At 22.2% G+C, this 22,296-nt stretch overlaps 1 protein-coding gene across 1 annotated transcript in view; it reads right to left on the reverse strand.

Annotated features, from left to right (window-relative positions):
* Positions 1 to 22,296, reverse strand: part of LOC117181829 (abnormal spindle-like microcephaly-associated protein homolog) — a 43,333-nt gene that overhangs the window by 7,373 nt on the left and 13,664 nt on the right. Inside the window, exons 3-4 of the mRNA XM_033374825.1 lie at positions 19,359 to 22,245; positions 10,440 to 10,624 (exon numbers count right to left, since the gene is read on the reverse strand). Coding sequence (XP_033230716.1) covers positions 10,440 to 10,624; positions 19,359 to 22,245 — 3,072 coding nt within the window. The remainder of the gene's footprint in view (positions 1 to 10,439; positions 10,625 to 19,358; positions 22,246 to 22,296) is intronic.

Genomic DNA, 22,296 nt, shown 5'->3' on the forward strand with positions numbered 1-22,296 from the left:
AAACATCATATTGCGACCAAAAAAATATTTTCTACCAAATAGTCGAATTTTTCACTTTTTTCAATTTTCAAAAACGAAATAATTAAATTTTTGGATAAGCAAATTTTTTTATCGAATAAAAAACATTTCCAACAGAATGGATCAATTACTAATCAAAAAAGTTTTACTTTTTAATAAAATAGTTAAAATTTTAACAAAGAATATTAATTTTAAGAAAATCATTTTCATCCAAATATTTTAATTTTATACTAATTTGTTGAATTTTCAAGCCAAAAATATGGATTTTTTACAACATAGTTAGTATTTCAACAAAAAAATATTTTAATTTAAAATCAAAAAGAATTCAATTTGATCAAAAAGACGACTTTGCAACCAAATTCAAGATAAAAAGTCGAATATTTTAGAAATAAGTTGACTTTTAAAAAGAAAAAATGAATTTTATATCAGTTCTATTAAACTAAAAACGAGAATTTTAAAGAAATTACCGAATTTTCTATTTCCAAAGCATAAAAAAATGAATTTGCACAAACAAAAAAACGAATTTGCAGCAGAATATTTAAATATTCAACCAAAATGTTTTTTTTTTAAGAAAAAAATGAATTTTTAAACAAAAAGTTGGATTTTTAACTGAAAAAAAGATAAGTTTTCGGCTAAAAATAATATCGTTAAATTCAAGAAATTCAAACAGAAAATTTGACTTTTTTAAATAGAAAATTAAGCTTTAAACCAGAAAAATCAATTTTCTAAGAGTTGAATCTATATAAAAAAAGTGACAACAAAAAATTGTTTAAAATTTCATTTTTAAAAAAATAGTTTATTTATAGACTCAATTTTTCAATTATTAAACCAAAAGGTTATTTTTTTTATAAAACGGTTGAATTTTCAACAAACCGAATTTTAACAAAAACCGTCAATTTTCTACCAAATAGTAGAATTTTTCACTTTTTTCACAAATTTTTTTTATCGAAGAAATATTTTTTTTAACAGAATGGATCAATTGTCAATAAAAAAAGTTTTGCTTTTTTTAACAAAGAATATTAATTTTAAAAAAAAGTCTTTTTCAACCAAATATTTCTGTTTTCTACATAACTGTTGAATTTTCAACGACAAAATGAATTTTTACACACGAAAAAAAATTCTCAGCAAAGCATGCAAAAGTTAATATTTCAAAAAAAAATATTTTAATTAAAAATTAAAAACAATTGAATTTGACCAAAAAGACGAATTTTCAAGAAAATTCAAGTTAAAAAGTCGAATTTATTAGAAAAAATTTGACTTTTAAAAAGAAAAAATTAATTTTATACCAGTTGTATTCAACTAAAAAGGAGAATTTTAAAGATATTATCGATTTTTCAATTTTTAAAGGATAAATTTTGAACCAGAAAAGAAATAGTTCATTTTTAGATACAAAAAAAAACATTTTTATCAATAAAAAAAAACGAATTTCTAGAAGAATATTTAAATTTTCAACCAAAAAGTTTTTTTTTAACAAGAAGATTACTTTTTTTAACAAAAAGATGAATTTTTAAACAAAAAGTTGGATTTTTAACTAAAAAAAAGATGAGTTTCTGTCTAAGAATGAAATAAATCCAAACAAAAAAATTGATTTTCTTTTAGAAAATTGAACTTTAAACCAGAAAAACGAATTTTCTGCCAGTTGAAATTATGTAAAAGAGACAAAAAAATTTTTTGACAAGTTCATTTTTAACCAAATAGTTTATTTCTATATTAAATTTTGGAATTTTTAAGCGAAGAAAATGATTTTTTTTACAAAACGGTTGAATTTTCAACAGAAAATTTAATATACGACAAAATAGTTGCATTTTCAATAAAATGATGAATCTTCAACAAAATGAAATTAATTTTTTTTACAAATTACACAATTTAATCAAAAAACATTTTGTTTTTTTTTTGAAAAAGAAGAATTTTTAACCAAATATATAAATTTTCAAACAGAAAAGATTAATTTTCAATTTAAAAAATTAATTTACAACTAAAAACGAATACTTATATTTTCAGCGAAGAAAATTCATTCTAAAAAAAGACGAATTTTCAACAGAATAATTAAACCTTCAATAAAATGTTTCTTTTTTTTGACAAGCAATAATTTTTTCCAAAAAAGAAGAATTATCAACAAAATACATCAATTTTAAACCAAATTATTCAATTTTCAATAGTCACGTTCTCAGTTTAAAAAATACATTTTCAATAAGAAATTAAACGAATTTTCAAGAAAGTATTTCCATTTTCAACAAAATAAGTAAAATTTCAAAATATATGGATTATTTACTTAAAATTATAAGTTTTCAACTAAAAATGAGAATTTAAAAAATTGTTTAAAAATTATTTTTAAAAAATATATCCACTACTTGGATTCGATACAAAAAACGTAATTTTTAAGAAAATAGTTGAAACCTCAACAAAATAGATGGATTTTCAAGAAAAAAATATTAATTTTTTACTCGAACTTTTAAAAAGAACTTTGAACCCAAAAATTAACAGTTAAATTTTTTGATAAAAAACACAATTTTTAACAAAAAAACGAATCTCCACCAAAATTGTTTACTTTACAATTCAATAGTTTTATTTTCTACCAACATAGTTGAATTTTCGACCAAAAATATGAATTTGAAGCAAAAAAAGTCCATTTTCAACCAAACAGTTTAATTTTATATTAAATTTTTTTATATTAAATTTGAATTTTTAACCCAAAAAGATTAATTATATTGTTTTTTTTTTGTATGAAATTAAACTTATTTTTGTTAAAAATTGATCAAGTTGGTAAAAAATTGTACTATTTTGTTAAAAATTCGATTTTTTGTACAAAACTAATTTTTTTAACAGAAAATTCAACTATTTGGTTGAAAGTCCATATATTTAGTTAAAAATTCGTATTTTTTTATTGTATTTCACTGGTTTTAAATTAAAACTGTAATAATTTTTAATTGCCATATCGACTATTCCATTTTTCGTTGAGAAATAATATTTTTTGTTGAAAACGAAACTATTTGTTTTTGAAAAATCAAAAATTCTTCGTGGAATGTTGAACTACTTTCTTCAGAATTAATTTTTTTGGTTAAAAATTTACAATTTTAGGTAAAAATTCGTCTTTTTGGTAGAAACTTGGACTACTTTGGTGAAAATCCTTTTTTTTTTTAGTTTAAAACTAATTTTGGTAACTGGAAATTTATCTTCTTAAGTTGAAAATTCATCTATTTAGTATAAAGTTCATGCATTTTGTTGAAAATTCGTTTTTTTTTTTGATAGGCAATTAATCTTTTTGGTTCAAAATTGATAATTTTGGTTAAAAATTTTAACTATTTCGTTAAAAGTTGTACTATTCTGTTAAAAAAATTTTTTTCGTTAAAAATTCGTCTCTTGGATTAAAAATTGAACTATTTTGTATAAAATTCTTCTTTTTTTTCTTGAAAGCTAATATTTTAACTGCGAATTTAATTATTTCATTTTTGGTAAAAAATTAATCTTTTTAAGTTTAAATCCATAATTTTAGTTAGTAAATTTAGAAAAATTCACGTAAATAAAAAAAATCCAAAGAATTAAATAGTTCATATTTTAATAAAACAAAAAAACTAATTTAAAATAATAATTAAATTTTCAATACGACTTGAACTTTAAAAGAAAACAAAACAGTTTAAAATGAGTTTAGGCAAAAGAATTCAAAAGAATTTAAAAGAATTCAAGATAAATAATTAAGATTTCAGAGTGAATTTGAAATGAACTGCAAAAAAATTTAATTAATTCCGAATTAATTAAAATTTATTAAAATATTAAAATCGCTAAAAATTAATAAAACCCTTGAAAATCCCTTGAAGTGTCCTAAAATATTTCAAGGTCTTTGAAATCCCATTCAAATTATTCAAGTAAATACAAATTGCTGGCAATTTTTTTTAATTTCTTAAAACCTTTTGAAATCCTTTGAAATTTTTTAAACCTGTTTGATATTGTCAAGGCATTTAAAATAATACCTTAAAATATTTCAAATCCTTTGAGTAAATTAACGAAAATTTTAGTGAAATAAAAAAATTCAAAGAATTCAGGGTGAATTGTAAAAAATAATTACAAACCTTTGAAAACCTAAAAAATTCCTCACTTTTCGTAAATAAATTCTTTGAAATCCACTATAATATTATAAAATCCCGTCAAATTATATGATAATATTTCCTGAAATACTGGAAAATGTTGCGAAATAAGTTGAGAGCTATAAAATCATTTAAAACTATTGAAATGATGGGAAATCTTGTAATCAATTCAATTTTTCTGTTCAAAATTTAAAAGAAAAAAAATTTATTTCTTAAAAATTCAATTTTTTGGATGGCAAATTGCATATTTTTGTTGAAGATTCCTTTTTTTTGTTTGTTATAAAATTACTTTGATGATTGAAAATTTACCTATTTCAATTTCGGCTAAAAATGTTTTTTTTTTTAAAGTAAAAATTCAACTTTTTGTTAAAATATAACTATAACTATAACTATTAAACTAGTCTCTTTTTTAATAAAAATATAACTTTGTAGTTGAAAATTCATCTATTTTTTTTGAAAATTATTCTTTTTCAGAAACTTAATCTGGTTAGTTAAAATTTAATTTCTTTGCTAGAAAATTAGTTTTTGACCAAAAATTTAACTATTTTATTTTTGGTCGAATTTTTTTTATGGACATTGAATGTTTTTGGTTGAAAATTGAACTATTTCATTAAAAACTTTAAACTTAATTAAACTATTCTCTTTCTGTTGAAATATTTTTTTAGCAGAAAATTAAACTTTTTTGTTAAAAATTCAAGTATTGGGTTGAAAATTACATAAAAAATTCAAACATTATATAAAAAATTTATGTATTTTGTTGAAAAATTGTATTTTTTTTTTGTAGAAAATTAATCTTTTTATTTGAAAATTATTCTTCTTGCTTAAAAATTCATCGGTTTGGTTTAAAATGTAACTATTTCAGTTGAATATTTATAATTTTATTTCTTAATTTATCACATTGGTAGAAGATTAAACTATTTTGTTGAAAATTCCTTTTTTTTTTGGTTGAAAATTAACTTTTTCAACTGAAAATTCGAATCAAATTCAAATAATTGAATTTAATTCTACCTTGATAAACAAATTGTTCGTCCAGAAATACATTGAAAATGTATTTTTTATGTTTAATTTTTTTTTTAATATTAAAAGGACGGTGTCAGATTATTACACATATAATATTTTCTGTAAAGTACACTTTAAAAAATTGGAAATTTTAATTATTTTTAAATAATCTATTGAATTGAATAAAATTGAGTGGATTCAGAAGAATTTAAAAGAATTCAGGTTTAATTAATAAGAGTTGAGAGCGAATTCCAAAAGCAATGAAAAAATATTAAAACTTGAATTAATTAACAATTAATTTTAATTGATTAAAATATTAAAATCTCTAAAAATTAATAAAACCCTTGGGAATCCCTTAAAGTGTCCTAAATTATTTAAAAGTCTTTGAAATTCCCTTCAAATGATTAAAGTAAATAAAAATTTCACGGCAAATTATAGAAAAAATTGCAAATCTTTGGCAAATTAATTCAAATTTCAATCAAGTATGTGATTTTTCTAAAGAAAAAATTATTTTTCAACTAAAACTATGAATTTTCAAATAAAAAATTAATTTTTAATCATTTCTTACAAAGTCGTCCAACGTTTAATAAAGAAGATTAATTTTCAATTACAAAATATAGATTTTCAAAACCAAAAATTTAATAGTTGATATTTCAACGAAAAAAGATTTTTATTTCAAATAAAAAAAAGTTTAATTCGAACAAAAAAAACGAAAGTTTTAACACAATCTTTAAATTTGAACCAAATATTTGAATTTTTAATTTAAAAAAAGTATTTTTCAAATAGAATGACGAATCTTCAACAATGAAATAAATTTTTCACAAATTAGTAAAAATGAGTAATTTTTAACATAAGAAATTAAATTTCAACCAAAAAGATTAATTTTCTACCACAAAGAAATAATTTAAAAAAATACATGAATTTTCAATCGAACATTGAATATTAAATTTTCATTTAAAAAAATATTTTTCAATAAAAAACGAATATTGTATTAAGCAGTTGAAATTTCCACAAAATAGTTAAATTTTCTAGCAAATTGTTGAATTTCCTAGACAAAACCGGTGAATTTTTAAATTATAAAGAATAATTTTTAAACCAAAATTAAATGGTTAAATTGTCATTGAAAAAATTAATTTTCAATTTAAAAAAAACGAATCTTCTACACAACAGTTGACATTTTTACAAAATATTAAAAAATTTGGCTAAATTCTTGAATTTTACAGAAAAAAGACGAATTTTCTATACAAATGTTCAATTCTCAACCCGAAAATAGGAAATTTCAACAAAAATGTTCATTTTCAACCACATAATTATATTTTAATTTCATGCAAAAAAATTATATGCATTTTAAATAAAATACAATTAAATTTAACCAAAAAAGGCAAAGAAAGATTAATTTTCTACCAAAAAAGAATAATTTATTAACAAAATACAGGAATTTGCAACGAAATATTTTAATTTTTAATGGAATTTGTAACCAAATACTTGAATTTTTAACTAAAAAGATTTAAATTTTTAACAAATGACATGAATTTTCATCTAAAAAGATTAATTTTCTATTAAAAAGAGTAATTAAAAAATGTACACGAATTTTTAACTAAATATTTTAATTTTTAATGGAATTTTTAATCTAATACTTGAATTTGGAACCAAAAAGATTAATTTTTTATTAAAAAATAATAATTTTGAACAAAATCCATGAATTTTCAAACAAATATTTAAATTTTTAACCCAATACTTGAATTGTCATCCAAAAAGATTAATTTCCTGCAAAAAGAAATAATTTTTTTTAAAAATAAATGAATTTGCAACGAATATTTTAATTTTTGATGTAATTTTTAACCAAACACTTGAATTTTTAACTGAAAAAATTAATTTTCTACAAAACGAATAATTTTCAACAAAATACATGAATTTTCAACCAAATATTTAAATTTTTACACTAATACTTGAATTTTTATCCAAAAAGATTAATTTTCTACTAAAAAAGTATCATTTTTAACAAAATACAGGAATTTGCAACGAAATATTGCAATTTTTAATGAAATTTTTAACCAAAAAGATTAATTTTTTACAAAAAGAAATCATTTTTTAACAAAATACACAAATATTCAACCAAATATTTTGATTTTTAATGGAATTTTGAACACAAGACTTGAATTTTTATCCAAAAAGAGAAATTTTCTATTAAAAAATAATAATTTTTAACAAAATACATGAATATTCAACCGAATATTTTAATTTTTAATGGAATTTTTAACCTAATACGTGAATTTTTATTTAAAAAAAAAAATTTTAATAAAAAATAGTATTTTTAACAAAATACATGAATTTTCAACTAAATATTTGAATCTTTAATGGAATTTTTAACCAAAAATATTAATTTTCTACAAAAAGAATAATTTTAAACTGAAAAGATTAATTTTCTATTGAAAAATAATAATTTTTAACAAAATACATGAATTTTCAACCAAAGATTTAAATTTTTAACCTAATACTTGAATTTTTATACAAAAAGATTAATTTTCTATTAAAAAAGTATAATTTTAAACAAAATACAGGAATTTGCAACGAAATATTTTAATTTTTAATGGAATTTTTAACCTGAAAGATTAATTTTCTATTAAAAAAGAATAATTTTTCAACAAAACACATGAATTTACAACTGAAAGAATTAATTTTCTATAAAAAATAATAATTTTTAACAAAATACATGAACTTTCAACCAAATATTTAAATTTTTAACCTAATACTTGAATTTTTATACAAAAAGATTAATTTTCTATTAAAAAAGTATAATTTTAAACAAAATACAGGAATTTGCAACGAAATATTTTAATTTTTCATGGAATTTTTAACCAAAAAGATTAATTTTCTACAAAAAGAAATAATGTTTTAACGAAATACATAAATATTCAACCAAATATTTTGATTTTTTAATGTAATTTTTAACACAAGACTTGAATTTTTATCCAAAAAGAGAAATTTCCTACAAAAAGAAATAATTTTTTAACAAAATAAATGAATTTGCAATGAAATATTTTAATTTTTGATGTAATTTTTAACCAAACACTTAAATTTTTAACTAAAAAAATTAATTTTCCAGAAAACGAATAATTTTCAACAAAATACATGAATTTTCAACTGAAAAGATTAATTTTCTATTAAAAAATAAGCATTTTTAACAAAATACATGAATTTTCAACCAAATATTTAAATTTTTAACCTAATACTTGAATTTTTATCCAAAAAGATTAATTTTCTACTAAAAAAGGAATCATTTTTAACAAAATACAGGAATTTTCAACGAAATATTGCAATTTTTAATGAAATTTTTAACCAAAAAGATTAATTTTCTACAAAAAGAGAAATTTTCTATTAAAAAATAATAATTTTTAACAAAATACATGAATATTCAACCGAATATTTTAATTTTTAATGGAATTTTTAACCTAATACGTGAATTTTTATTTAAAAAAAAAATAATTTTTTATTAAAAAATAGTATTTTTAACAAAATACATGAATTTTCAACCAAATATTTAAACTTTTAACCTAATACTTGAATTTTTATACAAAAAGATTAATTTTCTATTAAAAAAGTATAATTTTAAACAAAATACAGGAATTTGCAACGAAATATTTTAATTTTTAATGGAATTTTTAACCTAATACTTGAATTTTTAACCTGAAAGATTAATTTTCTATTAAAATAGAATAATTTTTCAACAAAACACATGAATTTTCAACTGAAAAGATTAATTTTCTATTAAAAAATAATAATTTTTAACAAAATACATGAATTTTCAACCAAATATTTAAATTTTTAACCTAATATTTGAATTTTTATCCAAAAAGATTAATTTTCTATTAAAAAATAATAATTTTTAACAAAATACATGAATTTTCAACTAAATATTTTTTTATTTAATAGAACTTTCACATAATAGTTCAATTTTCGACTCAAAATATGGAATAGTAGCCAAGAAAATTAATATTCTCTCACAAAGTCAAAGTTTTAATAAAATACAGCTCTATTGTTAAAAATTATTTTTTCTTTTTTTGTTAAAGATTCATCATTTTAATTTAAAATTCATTTCTGGTTGAAACTGTAACTTCTTTGTTCAAAATCAATTTTTCGTTTTTTCGTGAAAGTTCAACTATTTAATTAAAAATTGATATTTTAAATTTAAAAACTAAACTATTGGTTTGAAAATTTGTCTTTCTCCAAAAAATTAACCTTTATTTATCAATTTTCTCTTTAATTTCTCTTTTTCTTTGAAAGTTAATCTTCTTGTTTAAAAATTCCTCATTTCGATTAAAATTTTCAGTATTTCAGTTAAATATTTATCATTTCAGTTGAAAATTAAACTCTTTTGCTAAAAAATTATTATTTTTTTTTTGGTTGAAGATTTATCTTTCTAATTAAAAAATCATTTCTTTGGTTAAAAATGAGCTGTTTGGTTAAAAACTTATTTTTTCTTTGGGTGTTTTTTGGTTGGAAATGTTTTTTTTTAAACTGAAAATATAACTTATTCCAGTTGAATATTCAATCATTTTAGTTAAAAACTAATCTCTTTGATTAAATATTCATTTTTTTAAACAATTTTATTTATTAAATTGATGGTTAAAAATCTATATTTTAAAATTAAAAATTCATCTTTTTCGATAGAAATTAATCTTCTTGATAGAAAATTAATATTTGTAGCCAAAAATTAAATTATTCTACTTAAAGAGTAATCATTTCAGTTAAAAATTCATCCTACTGATTTTAAATTCAGCTATTCTAGTTAAAGATTTACAATTTTATTTAAAAATTCATCACTTTATTTAAAAATATAACAATTTTTTCGAAAGTTAATTTTTTTTTGTTGAAAGTAACTTTTTAAACTAAAAATATAACTTATTCCAATAAAAAATTCCGTACTTGTAGTTAAAAATTCATCTATCAAATATTAACATTTTTAACTTAAAAATTAATTATATTTTGGCACATCTTTTAATTTTCAGTTAAACAGATTAATTATCAACCAAAAATGAAACAAGTTTTAAAAAAACAGTTACATTTACAAATAGAAATAAATCTTAAAAAAAAATTTTTAACAAAATAGGTCATTTTCAACCAAGTATTCGAATTTTTAACTCAAAAAAGATGACTTTTTGTCCAAAAAGTTCAGAAAAAAAAAGTCAAAGTTCAACCAAAAATATGTTATTTTAACGAGAAAAATTAATTTTCTAACAAACAAAAAAATCAGCAGAAAAAAGATTATTTTTAAATAAAAAAAAAACTTGACTTTTTGACGAAGAAGATTAGTTTTCTACAAAAAAAAATTTAATTTACCTCCAAGATGAATGGTCTGGTGGGAGGATATTTGGCCAGGGTTATCAAAATGCTGCTTGCTCGCGTACAGACGTCCATCCATGGTACAGATCGATTGGATTGAACCAATGTCATGAATATTTTGTCCACTAAACCAACTTTGCATACAGTAATGCAACCATTTGCTGACAAACGCGTTATGAAATCTGCCAAAGATATATTAAACTAATTACCCTTTCTTCAGAGAAAAAAAAAAACTAAAAAAAAATTTTATATTCAACCATTAAAAACATGGAAATTTATAATTTTTTGTTTTTGAAAATGGTCTTTGTTAAAAATGACTAATTTGTAATAATTTGCACTAATTTGTCAAAAATTCATTTCGTTGTTGTAGATTTATCATTCTAGTTGAAAAATACTTTTTTTAATTCAAAATTCAACTATTTGGTGAAAATTTAAAGATTTGGCTGAAACTTTTGTAATTTTTGGTTGAATTAAAAATTAAAATATTTGATTGAAAATTCATATATTAGAAAATATTATTTCTTTTTGGTAAAAAAAAATTAATCTTTTTGGTTAAAAATTCAATTAACAATTAAACTATTTATTTAGAAATTTGTGTAATTTTTAAAATTATTCTTTTTTAATAGAAAATTAATCTTTTTGGTTAAAAATTCATGTATTAGATTAAAAATTTCATTAAAAATTAAAATATTTGGTTGATAATTCATGTATCTTGTTAAAAATGATGCTTTTTTAATACTTAATTAATCTTTCTGGTTGCAAATTCATGTATTTTGTTAAAAAGTGATTCCTTATCGGTAGAAAATTAATATTTTTGGTTAAAAATGCCATTAAAAATTTAAATATTTGGTTAAAAATTATAATTTTTAATAGAAAATTAATTTTTTTGATTGAGAATTCAAGTATTAGGTTAAAAATTCCATTAAAAATTAAAATTTTTGGTTGAAAATTCATGAATTTTGTTGAAAAAAATTTTTTTTTGGTCGAAAATTAACCTTTTTGGTTAAAAATTCAAATATTAGAATAAAAATTAAAATATTTGGTTGAAAATTCATGTATTTTGTTAAAAAATGATTCCTTATTGGTAGAAATGTAATCTTTTTAGTTAAAAATTCCAGTAAAAATTAAAATTTTTTAATAGAAAATTAATTCAAGTATTAGGTTAAAAATTAAAATATTTGCTTGAAAATTCATTTATTTTGTTCAAAAAATATTTTTCTTTTCGGTTGTGAATTAATATTTCTAGTTAAAATTTCAAGTACTAGGTTGAAAATTCGATTAAACATTAAAATATTCGGTTGAAAACTCGTGTATTTTGTTAAAAATGATTAATTTTTAATGGAAAATTAATCTTTCTGGTCAAAAATTCAAGTATTAGGTTAAAAATTAAAATATTTGATTGAAAATTCGTGTATTTGGAAAAAAAATTTTTTAATAGAAAATTAATCTTTTTTGTTAAAAATTCACGTATTAGGTAAAAAAATTAAAATATTTGGTTAAAGATTTATGTATTTTGTTGAAAAAATATTCTTTTTTAATAGAAAATTAATCTTTCTGGTTGAAAATTCAAGTATTAGGTTAAAAATAAAAATATTTGTTTAAAAATGCATGATTACTTTTTGATAGAAAATTAATCTTTTTGGTTAAAAATTCAAGTATTAGCTTATAAATTAAAATATTTGGTTGAAAATTCATATGTTTTGTTGAAAAAAAATATTTCTTTTTGATAGTAAATTGACATTTTTGTTAAAAAATTCAAGTATTAGTAAAAAATTCCATTAAAAATTAAAATATTTGGTTGAAAATTTATGTATTTTGTTAAAAAATTATTTTCTTTTGGTAGAAAATTAATCTTTTTGCTTAAAAATTCAAGTATTAGGTTATAAATTTAAATATTTGCTTGAAAATTCATGTGTTTTGTTGAAAAAATTTATTTATTTTGGATAGTAAACTGACATTTTTAGTTAAAAATTCAAAAATTATGTTTAAAATTCCATTAGAAATTAAAATATTTAGTTGAAAATTCGTTTTTTTTTTAAATTATTCTTTTTAAATAGAAAATTAATCTTTTTGGTTAAAAATTTCATTAAAAATTAAAATCTTTGGTTGAAAATTCATGTATTTTGTTAAAAAATTATTCCTTTTTGGTAGAATATTAATCTTTTTTGCCTTTTTTTGATAAATTCAATTGTGTTTTATTTTAAATTAATATAATTTTGGCTCGAAAATTCAATTCCTTCGTGGAAAGTTTAACTAATTCCTTGAAAATTCTTTCTTTTTTTATTTATTTATATACTTAAAAAAAAAATTTATCGTCTCTTTGGTTGAAAATTGAACTTCTTTCTTGAAACCTTTCTTCTTGAGGGTAAAAATGATTTTCTTTAAATGAAAATTTGTCTATTTGTTTAAAAATGAACTTTTTTTTTAAATTTACTATTTTTTGGTAGAAAATTCAACATTTTTGTTTCGAAAATTCGTCTTTTTGTCTGGAAAATTCAACAATTTGGCAGAAAATTATAATATTTGGTAAAAAATTTCAACTGTTTTGTAGAAGAGTAGTTTTTTAAAATTGAAAATTAATTTTTTCCATGACAATTTAAAAATTCAATCTTTGTTCAAAAAATAATCTTTTTAATTTAAAAATTCAACTGTTTTGTGTAGAAAAGTAATCTTTTTATCTAGGAAATTCAACAATTTGATAGAAAATTAAACTATTTTGTGGAAATTTCAACTGTTTAATACAATATTCGTTTTTTATTGAAAAATATTTTTTTTAATGAAAATTTAATATTTAATATTAGTTTGAAAATTCATGTATTTTATTAAATTATTTCTTTTTGGTAGAAAATTAATCTTTTTAGTTGAAATTTAATTTCTTATGTTAAAAATTACTAATTTGCACTAATTTGTCGCAAATTTATTTCATTGTTGAAGATTCATCATTCGAGTTGAAAAAAATACTTTTTTTTATTAAAAATCCAACTATTTGGTTCAAATTTAAAGATTTTGTTGAAACTTTCGTATTTTTTGGTTGAATTAAACTTTTTTTATTTGAAATTAAAATCTTTTTTGCTGAAATATCAACTATTACATTTTTGTTTTGAGAATCTATATTTTTTATTTGAAAATTAAACTTTGGACTACTTTGTTAAGAAAAATTAAAAATTAATTTTTATTTTGAAAATTCATAATTTTAGTTGAAAAATAATATTTTCTGCCAAATAGTTATATAAATTATTGAACTTTAAAGACAAGAGACAACTTTTCAACAACAAAAAATAAATTTTTAACAAAATAGTTATATTTCGACAAAAAGTTAAATTTTTACATAAAAAACCAAAAACATTTTCAACAGATTTTAAATTTATAAATAAAAAAGATGAATTTTTTAACAAAAATAATAATTCTTTACAGGAAAAAATGTATTTTTAACAAAATTTAAGAATTCTCAACCAAAAAGTAGCATTTTTAACTAAAAAGTAAGAATTTTTAAACAAAAAGATTAATTTACAAGCACCAAAGATGAATTTTCAAACAAAAAGGTCAATTTACGACCAAAGAAGATGAAAATGTTTAAATTATTCAAGAATTCCGAACCAAAAAATTAAATTTTCAAATAAAAAAGGTGAATTTTTAAACAAAAAGACTAATTTCCTATTAAAAAAACTACGAATTTTCAATAAAATTCAAGAACTCTCCACCAAAAAGTCGAATTTTCAAGAAAGAAAGAAAACAATATCTAATTTTTGAGAAATTATTTCAACTTTAAAGCATATTTGTAAATATTTTAAACATAATGATTAATTGACGTACGAATAAGACGAATTTTCAATAAAATTAAACAATGTTCAACCAAGAAGTAGAATTTTCAAATAAAAAAAATTCATTTTTAAACAAAAAGAACTAAAAAGCTTTTTTTATAACAAAAATCAAGAAGTTTCAACAAAAAAGATAAATCTTTAAATAAAAAAGATGAATTTTTAAACAAAAACTATCATTTTTACGGGGAAAAATCTATAGTTAACAAACCTCAAGAATTCTCAACGAAAAAGATTAATTTAGTAAAAAAAAAACAAAGTATCAACAAAATTCATTAACTTTCCACCAAAAAGTCGAATTTTCACGAAAGAAAGAAAAAAATTTATAATTTTTGAGAAATTGTATTATTATAAATATTATAAGTTGTATTAACTATTTGTAAAATTTTGAACAAATAAGGCGCATTTTTCAACACAAATGTTAATTTTTTACCAGAAAAAAATGTACTTTTAACCAAATTCAAGAATTCTCAACCAAGAAGTTGAATTTTTCACTAAACAATAAGAATTTTTCAACAAAAAGATCAATTTACGACCGAAAGAGATTAATTTTTAATCAAATGGATTAATTTACGGGCAAAGAAGATAAAATTTTTAATTACTGAAGAATTCTGAAACCAAAAATTGAATTTTCAAATAAAAAAGATGAATTTTTAAACAAATAGATTAATTTACATCAAAAAACGAAGTTTCAATGAAATTCATGAAATCTCCGCCAAAAAGTCGAATTTTCAAGAAAGAAAGAAAAAAAATTCTAATTTTTGAGAAATTATTTCAACTTTAAAATTTCACTCTTTAAAATTGTTAACAAGCAAGATGCATTTTTCAACAAAAATATTAATTTTTCACCGCAAAAAATTTGTATTTTTCACCAAAATCAATAATTCTCAACCAAGAAGTTGAATTTTCAAATAAAAAAGAAGAATTTTTAAACAAAATGATTATTTGACTTTCGAAAAAAGACGAATTTCCAATCAAATTAAAGAATTCTCAACCAAGAAGTTAAGTTTTCAAATAAAAAGAATTTTTAAACAAAAAGATTAATTTAAGAACAAAGAAGATAAATTTTTTAAATTAGTCAAGAATTCTGAACTAAAACATTGAATTTTAGAATGAAAAAGTTGAATTTTCGAATAAAGAAAATGAATTTTTAAACAAAATATTAATTTTTAAGCCAAAAACTGTATTTTTAACAAAATTCAAGAATTCTCAATAAACAAGTTGAATTTTTAACTAAAAAATAAGAATTTTTAAACAAAAAGACTAATTTACTACCGAAAAAGGCGAATTTTCAAAAAATTCCAGAGTTCTCAACCAATAAGTTGAATTTTAAAACAAAAAAGATGAATTATGAAACAAAAAGATTAATTTAGGGCCAAAAAAAGATTTATTTTTAAACAAAAGATTATTTTACGACCAAAAAAGAGGTATTTTAAAAATTATTCGAGAGTTCTGAAGCAAAAAATGTTGAAAAAATTCAAGAATTTTCAACCAAAGAGTTAAATTTTCAAATAAAAAAAACGAATTTTTAAACAAAAAAATTACTTTACTACAAAAAAAAGTTAACAAAATTCAGTTATTTTCAACCAAAAAGATGAATTTTTAAACAAAAATAATCATTTTTACAGGAAAAAATGTATTTTTATAAGAACTCAAGAATTTTCAAAGAAAAAGTTGAATTTTTTACTATAAAAGAAGAATTTTTTAACACACTAATTTACTACCGAAAAAGGCGATTTTTAAATATAATTCAAGAATTCTAAACCAAAAAGATGATTTTTCAAACAAAAAAAGATGCATTTTTAAATAAAAATGTTAATTTTTCACAGAAAAAAATGTATTTTTAACCAAATTCAAGAATTTTCAACCAAGAAGTTGAATTTTCAAAGAAAAAAGATCAATTTTAAAATAAAAAGATTAATTTTCGACCAAAAAAGATGAATTTTTAAACAAAAGATTAATTTACGACGCAAAAAGAGGTATTTTTAAAATTATTCAAGAATTCTGAACCAAAAAATCGAATTTTTAAATAAAAAAGAATTCTTTAAACAAAAAAAAAATTTTAAAGGAAAAGAGGAATTTTTCAAAAAATTGAAGAATTCTCTACAAATATTACACTAAGATGCATTTTTAAATAAAAAGATTAATTAACTACAAAAAAAATGTTAACAAAATTCAAGAATTTTTAACCAGAAAGTTAAATATTCAAATAAAAACCAGGAATTTTTAAACAAACAGAATAATTTACTAGCGAAAAAGGCGGATTTTTAATCAAATTCAAAATTTCTCAACCAAAAACGTGAATTTGCAAACAAAAAGATTAATTTATGACAAAAAAAGATGAATTTTTTAATTATTCAAGAAATCTGAACCAAAAAATTGAATTTTCAAATAAAAAAGATTAATTTTCCAAACAAAAAGACTATTTTGAGACCAAAGAAAATAAATATTTAAAAAGATTCAAGAATTCTGAATCAAAAAGTTAAATCTTTAATCAAAAAAGATGCATTTTTAAACAAAAATAATAATTTTCACAGGAACAAATGTATTTTTATAAAAATTCAAAAATTCTCCACCAAAAAGTTGAATTTTGAAAAAAAAGAAGAAAATTTCTAATTTTTAATAAAGTAGTTCAACTTTAATCCCTATTTATAAAATTTTTAACACAGAAAATGTATTTGTAAACCAAAATATTAATTTTTCACCGCAAAAGATGTACTTTTAACCAAATTCAAGAATTCTCAACCAAGAAGTTGAATTTTCAAACAAAAACGAAGAATTTTGACACAAAAAGATTAATTTGCGACAAAAAAATATTCAATTTTTAACAAATTATTAATTTACGGCCAAAAAAGAGGTATTTTTTAAATTATTCGAAAATTCTGAATTAAAAAATTGAATTTTCAACTGAAAAATAATTTTTTAAGCAAAAAACTGTAGTTTTAACAAAATTCCAGAATTCTCAACAAAAAGTTGAATTTTTATCTAAAAAATAAGAATTTTTAAACAAAAACATTATTTCACTACTGAAAAAGGCGAATTTTCATTCTTTTTCAAGAATTCTCAGCCAAAAAGTTGAATTTTCCACTAAACAAGAGAAATTTTTCAACAAAAGGATCAACTCACGAATGAAAAGATAAATTTTTAAACAAATGGATTAATTTACGGCCAAAGAAGATAAAATTTAAAATTATTCAAGAATTCTGAAACAAAAAATTGAATTTTCAAATTAAAAATGTGAATTTTTAAATAAAAAAGATAAATATTTGAACAAAAAAGATTAATTTACGGCCAAAGAAGATACATTTCTTTAATTATTTAAGAATGCTGAACCAAAAAATTAAATTTTCAAATAAAAATGATTAATTTTCCAAACAAAAAGATTAATTTATGACCAAAGAAAATAAATTTTTTAAATGATTCAAGAATTCTGAACCAAAAAGTCGAATTTTCAAGAAAAATTTTAGATTTCTAGAATTTCTGGAAAGAATTCTAATTTAAAAAAGTATTTCAACTTTAAAACTTATTTTAAAATTTGTTAGCAAAAAGGATGCATTTTTAAACAAAAATATTAATTTTTCACCCCAAAAAAATGTGTACAAAATGTGTACAAAATGAATTTTGTAACAAAAAGATTAATTAACAACCAAAAAGGTGAATTTTTAAACAAAAATATGAATTTTTAAATAAAAAAGATGATTTTTCAAACAAAAAAAATGCATTTTTAAACAAAAATGTGAATTTTTAACCGAAAAAATGTATTTTAAATCAAATTCATGAATTTTGAACCAAAAAATTTGAATTTTCAAATGAAAAAGAATATTTTAAACAAAAAGATTTTTTTTAAAGAAAAACACGAATTTTCCAAAAAATTCTCTACAAAGATTGCACTAAGATGGATTTTTAAATAAAAATATTAATTGACTACAAAAAAAGTGTTAACAAAATTCAAGAATTTTTAACCAGAAAGTTAAATTTTCAAATAAAAACGAGGAATTTTTAAGCAAACAGAATAATTTACTAGCGAAAAAGGCGGATTTTTAATCAAATTCAACATTTCTGAACCAAAAAGGTGAATTTTCAAACAAAAAGAATAATTTACCACCAAAAAAGATAAATTTTTAAACAAAAAGATTAATTTACGAAAAAAAGATGAATTTTTAAAATTATTCAAGAAATCTGAACCAAAAAATTGAATTTTCAAATAAAAAAGATTAATTTTCCAAGCAAAAAGATTATTTTGAGACAAAAAAAAAATAAATTTTTTAAATGATTCAAGAATTCAGAACCAAAAAGTTATATCTTTAATAAAAAAAGATGCATTTTTAAACAACAATAATCATTTTTATAGGAAAAAATGTATTTTTATAAATATTCAAGAATTCTCAACCAAAATTTTGAATTTTCAACTAAAAAAGAAGAATTTTTTAACAAAAAGATTACTTTACGAACAAAGAAGATACAATTTTCAAATTATTCAAGAATTCTGAAATAAAAAATTGAATTTTCAAACAAAAACGATGAATTTTGACACAAAAAGATTCATTTGCGGCCAAAAAATATGCATTTTTAAACAAAAGTTTAATTTACGACCAAAAAAAGGTATTTTTCAAATTATTCAAGAATTCTGAATTAAAAAATTGGATTTTCAACTGAAAAATAATTTTTTTTTTAGCAAAAAACTGTATTTTTAACAAAATTAAAGAATTCTTAACAAAAAAATTGAATTTTTATCTAAAAAAAAAAGAATTTTTAAACCAAAACACAAATTTACTACTAAAAAAGGAGAATTTTCAATCGAATTCAAGAATTCTCAAGCAAAAACTAGAATTTTTGAACAGAAAGATTACTTAATGAAGTTTATTTCGCACTAAGATGTTTTTATACAAATATACTAATTAACTATTATATATAATTATTTAAACAATAAACGCTGAGCCTATTCTCGAGAGTATTTGATCAAAATAAATTATAAAATCAAATTAATTAATAATTAAAATTAAATATTATAAAATATATTCCCCTATTATCAATAATGTTCACTAGAATATCACTATTTAAATTTTAAAAAAATAATTTAAAAAATATTCAAACTCACCTAAAGAAGCGAGACACATCGACAATCGGCCCAGATCATTGGAAAACAGGAAACTATTAATCGATTTCTGCAATATAGTCCTCAACGTTTCCGTTCTCCTAAATTCCAGAATTTTTTCCACCTCAAGTTGCTTCTTCCTCAAAATTTCACGCCACCAATCCTGTATCCGAATCGCCGCTTCTCTTTTTATTTTAAAAATCTTTCGCGCCTCGTAGCATCTCCAATATTTCTGAATGACAATACTCGATTTTCTCTCAGCAGACTTCCGCTCAAGGAACTTTCCCCACCAATTTTCAATAATTCTCACGGAATTTTTCTTCCGCAAAAATTGCTCGCGAGCCGATCGTGAAACGAGGAGACCCAGATACCAGAATTCGATTTTCAAGACTGCAAACTTGATCAGCAAATAATTCCTCCTCGCCTGAAGCATTCTCCAATTTTTCTGAATAATCAGAGCCGCATTTCTCATCCTGGAAAACCTGGCTTGAATAGTTTTCGCCTCTTTCAAGCCCCTCCACCAATTTTCAATTTTCCGACAACTCTTCTTCCTCATTTCTTCTTTAATCATCTTCCTCTTGATCCAGTTTTTCTCCAAAACCCAGACTGCGTGCTTCATCAGGAGAAAATGATTCCGCTCCCTTTTCAAAATCCAAATTCTCCTCCACCATTTCTGAATCACTCGCGAGGCATTTAATCTCTGGATCCTTGGAATCGCAGATTTCCTATTCTCATCTCGCAGCTGATTCAATTCCCTCTTTGCCAAGTAACACCGCCAACTTCTCTGAATCACAGAAGCCGCATTGCTTTTCCGTTTCTTCAGAAAATTCCTCACCTGGATGTACCAGAGTTTTGAGCGCCACCAGGTTTGGAGAGAAGTCGCCGCTTTCTCGAACCTTGGAGCTTGAAACTTGAAGATGATCTGCCAGAGAAGCGAGAGCGTCTTCTCCCGATCGCCATTGACAATACTCTTCGCATCAATCTGCCCAATCAGAAAATAACCCGAATCCAGAAGAGCCGTTAGCGCGATATTGACATTGTGGATCTTCTGCAGTTTGGAAACGGCCGGAACCCGACAATAGGAAGTTAAATTCCCCTTTCCTCTGATCAACTCCATCGTCCTGCAGAGTCTCACTCCGTCCCGCAAATCCAGACTCATATCGTTCACCGCGTAATCAAACTCGTCGAGATAATTCTGCTTGTAATGCACCACATATCCCGCAAGTCTCAGAACTTTCGTGATGTCGCCAATTCCACTCAGAACTTCTCTCGAGAAGGTCAGCAGAATCGATCGGCTCTCTTTGTGCTGCGCTTTCTTCCGAAAAAGACAGGGATCGTGACCTATCAGTTTGTTCATTTTCGCGTAATCGAGAAAATAAACCAGCTGGAGGAACATCTTCAGCATGAAATTGTTCATCTGGAATGTGAAATTCGGAAGCTTCACGGCAATTGTTGGATAGGAATGTTTCTTCAGAATCACCGGATCAGAGAAGAATCGCGCCAAGAGAAATCTGGTCAGCCCTATCAAGTCGTTATTCGACTGGAGAGGAATCGTCTCCCCGTAAACAGTCTCCAGCCCAATTCTCAACCAGAGAGGATTGTAGCTCAGAAAGAGTTCGAGAATTTCCTTCTGTAAACCGATATCGCGACAGGGATCCTTGTCTTTTTTGAAGACTAGAGATCCATTTTCAATGCAGTGTTGTGCCGACGCGATTGCTTCTTTTACTTCATCCTTCCGGAACATCACAAAGGCGGCTTTTCTTAAAGTGTTCAACCTAGTGTTGGTATGATATCGGGCGGAAATTGACTCTTTCGATTCGGCAAGTACTTCCTCCTTCAGACGACACGATTGCCAGACTTTGCTGACATCCACGGCGGTTGATTCCATGTCGATCGACAAGTGTTCAGGCGCAGTCATGAGAGTGTTGAGCCACTTTTTGAAGGCCACTTCCTGCAGAAAGACCCACTTCTCGTCGTAGTTCAAAGTGCAGGAGAGGAAAGGATCCTCGGTTGTGGCAAAAGGATCAGGATTCACGAAATTTATCATAAAATCGCTCCGATCATCAAGCTCGAGATTCGACTTCTTATCAGTCTTTAGAGACTGATTTGCTTTCTTCCTAGTTAGACTCTTCTTTTTCAGAGAATTGATACTGAGCTCTTTACTTTTTAACGCTGGAATTTTCATATTTTCTACGCTTTCTTTCTCTGGTGCTGGCGGTTTTAAAATCTCGAAATTCTGAACGAATTTAGATGGTTTTAGGGAACTTATTACTTTCCGAGCGGGAGTCGATGAAGCAAAATTCGCGCGATTGGAGAGTCGTTTCTTTGACTCTGACCAGGCAGAGATACCCCGGTGGGAAAATTGAAAAACTTCATCAGTGGCATTTTTCGGGGTTAAATTAATATTACTGATTGGAAGAGAAAAATTCGAGGCGACTTTTTCTTTAGTTTCTCTTTTTAGAGTCTCTTCGAAGATAAAAAATTCCTTGCGGGACTTTTTTATTGCTTTTTCAGTGAAAGGATCATATTTCAGATGAGTGAAAATTTCCTTTTTCGGATCCACTTGATCGAAATCGATTCTCGTTCTTTTATTTCTCGGTTTCAGAGATTTTTTATTCAAGGAGGATTCGTTCTGAGAAACGCGAAAATTTCTGGAGGGAGTGATTTGGGAATTTTTGATATTTTTTGGAGGAACTTTGGCGTCCATTAGGAGAAGAATTTCGTAAAATCGTTGAAAATTGTCTGTTAACTGAAGAATTTCGCGAATTTGTCCCGATTTTTTTGGTGACCATGTTATTTTTAAACTTACACTGCTATTGGCTTCGACGAATGCAGACGTGAAACTTAATTCCACGAATCTTTCTTGAGGTGGCCTTTTTGTAATGTTGACCTTGAAAAATTTGATGAAAAGAAAATTTTTTTTGTTTAAAAATAACATTTT

Source organism: Belonocnema kinseyi, chromosome 10 (genome assembly GCF_010883055.1).
Source record: "Belonocnema kinseyi isolate 2016_QV_RU_SX_M_011 chromosome 10, B_treatae_v1, whole genome shotgun sequence".
Classification (NCBI taxonomy): domain Eukaryota; kingdom Metazoa; phylum Arthropoda; class Insecta; order Hymenoptera; family Cynipidae; genus Belonocnema; species Belonocnema kinseyi.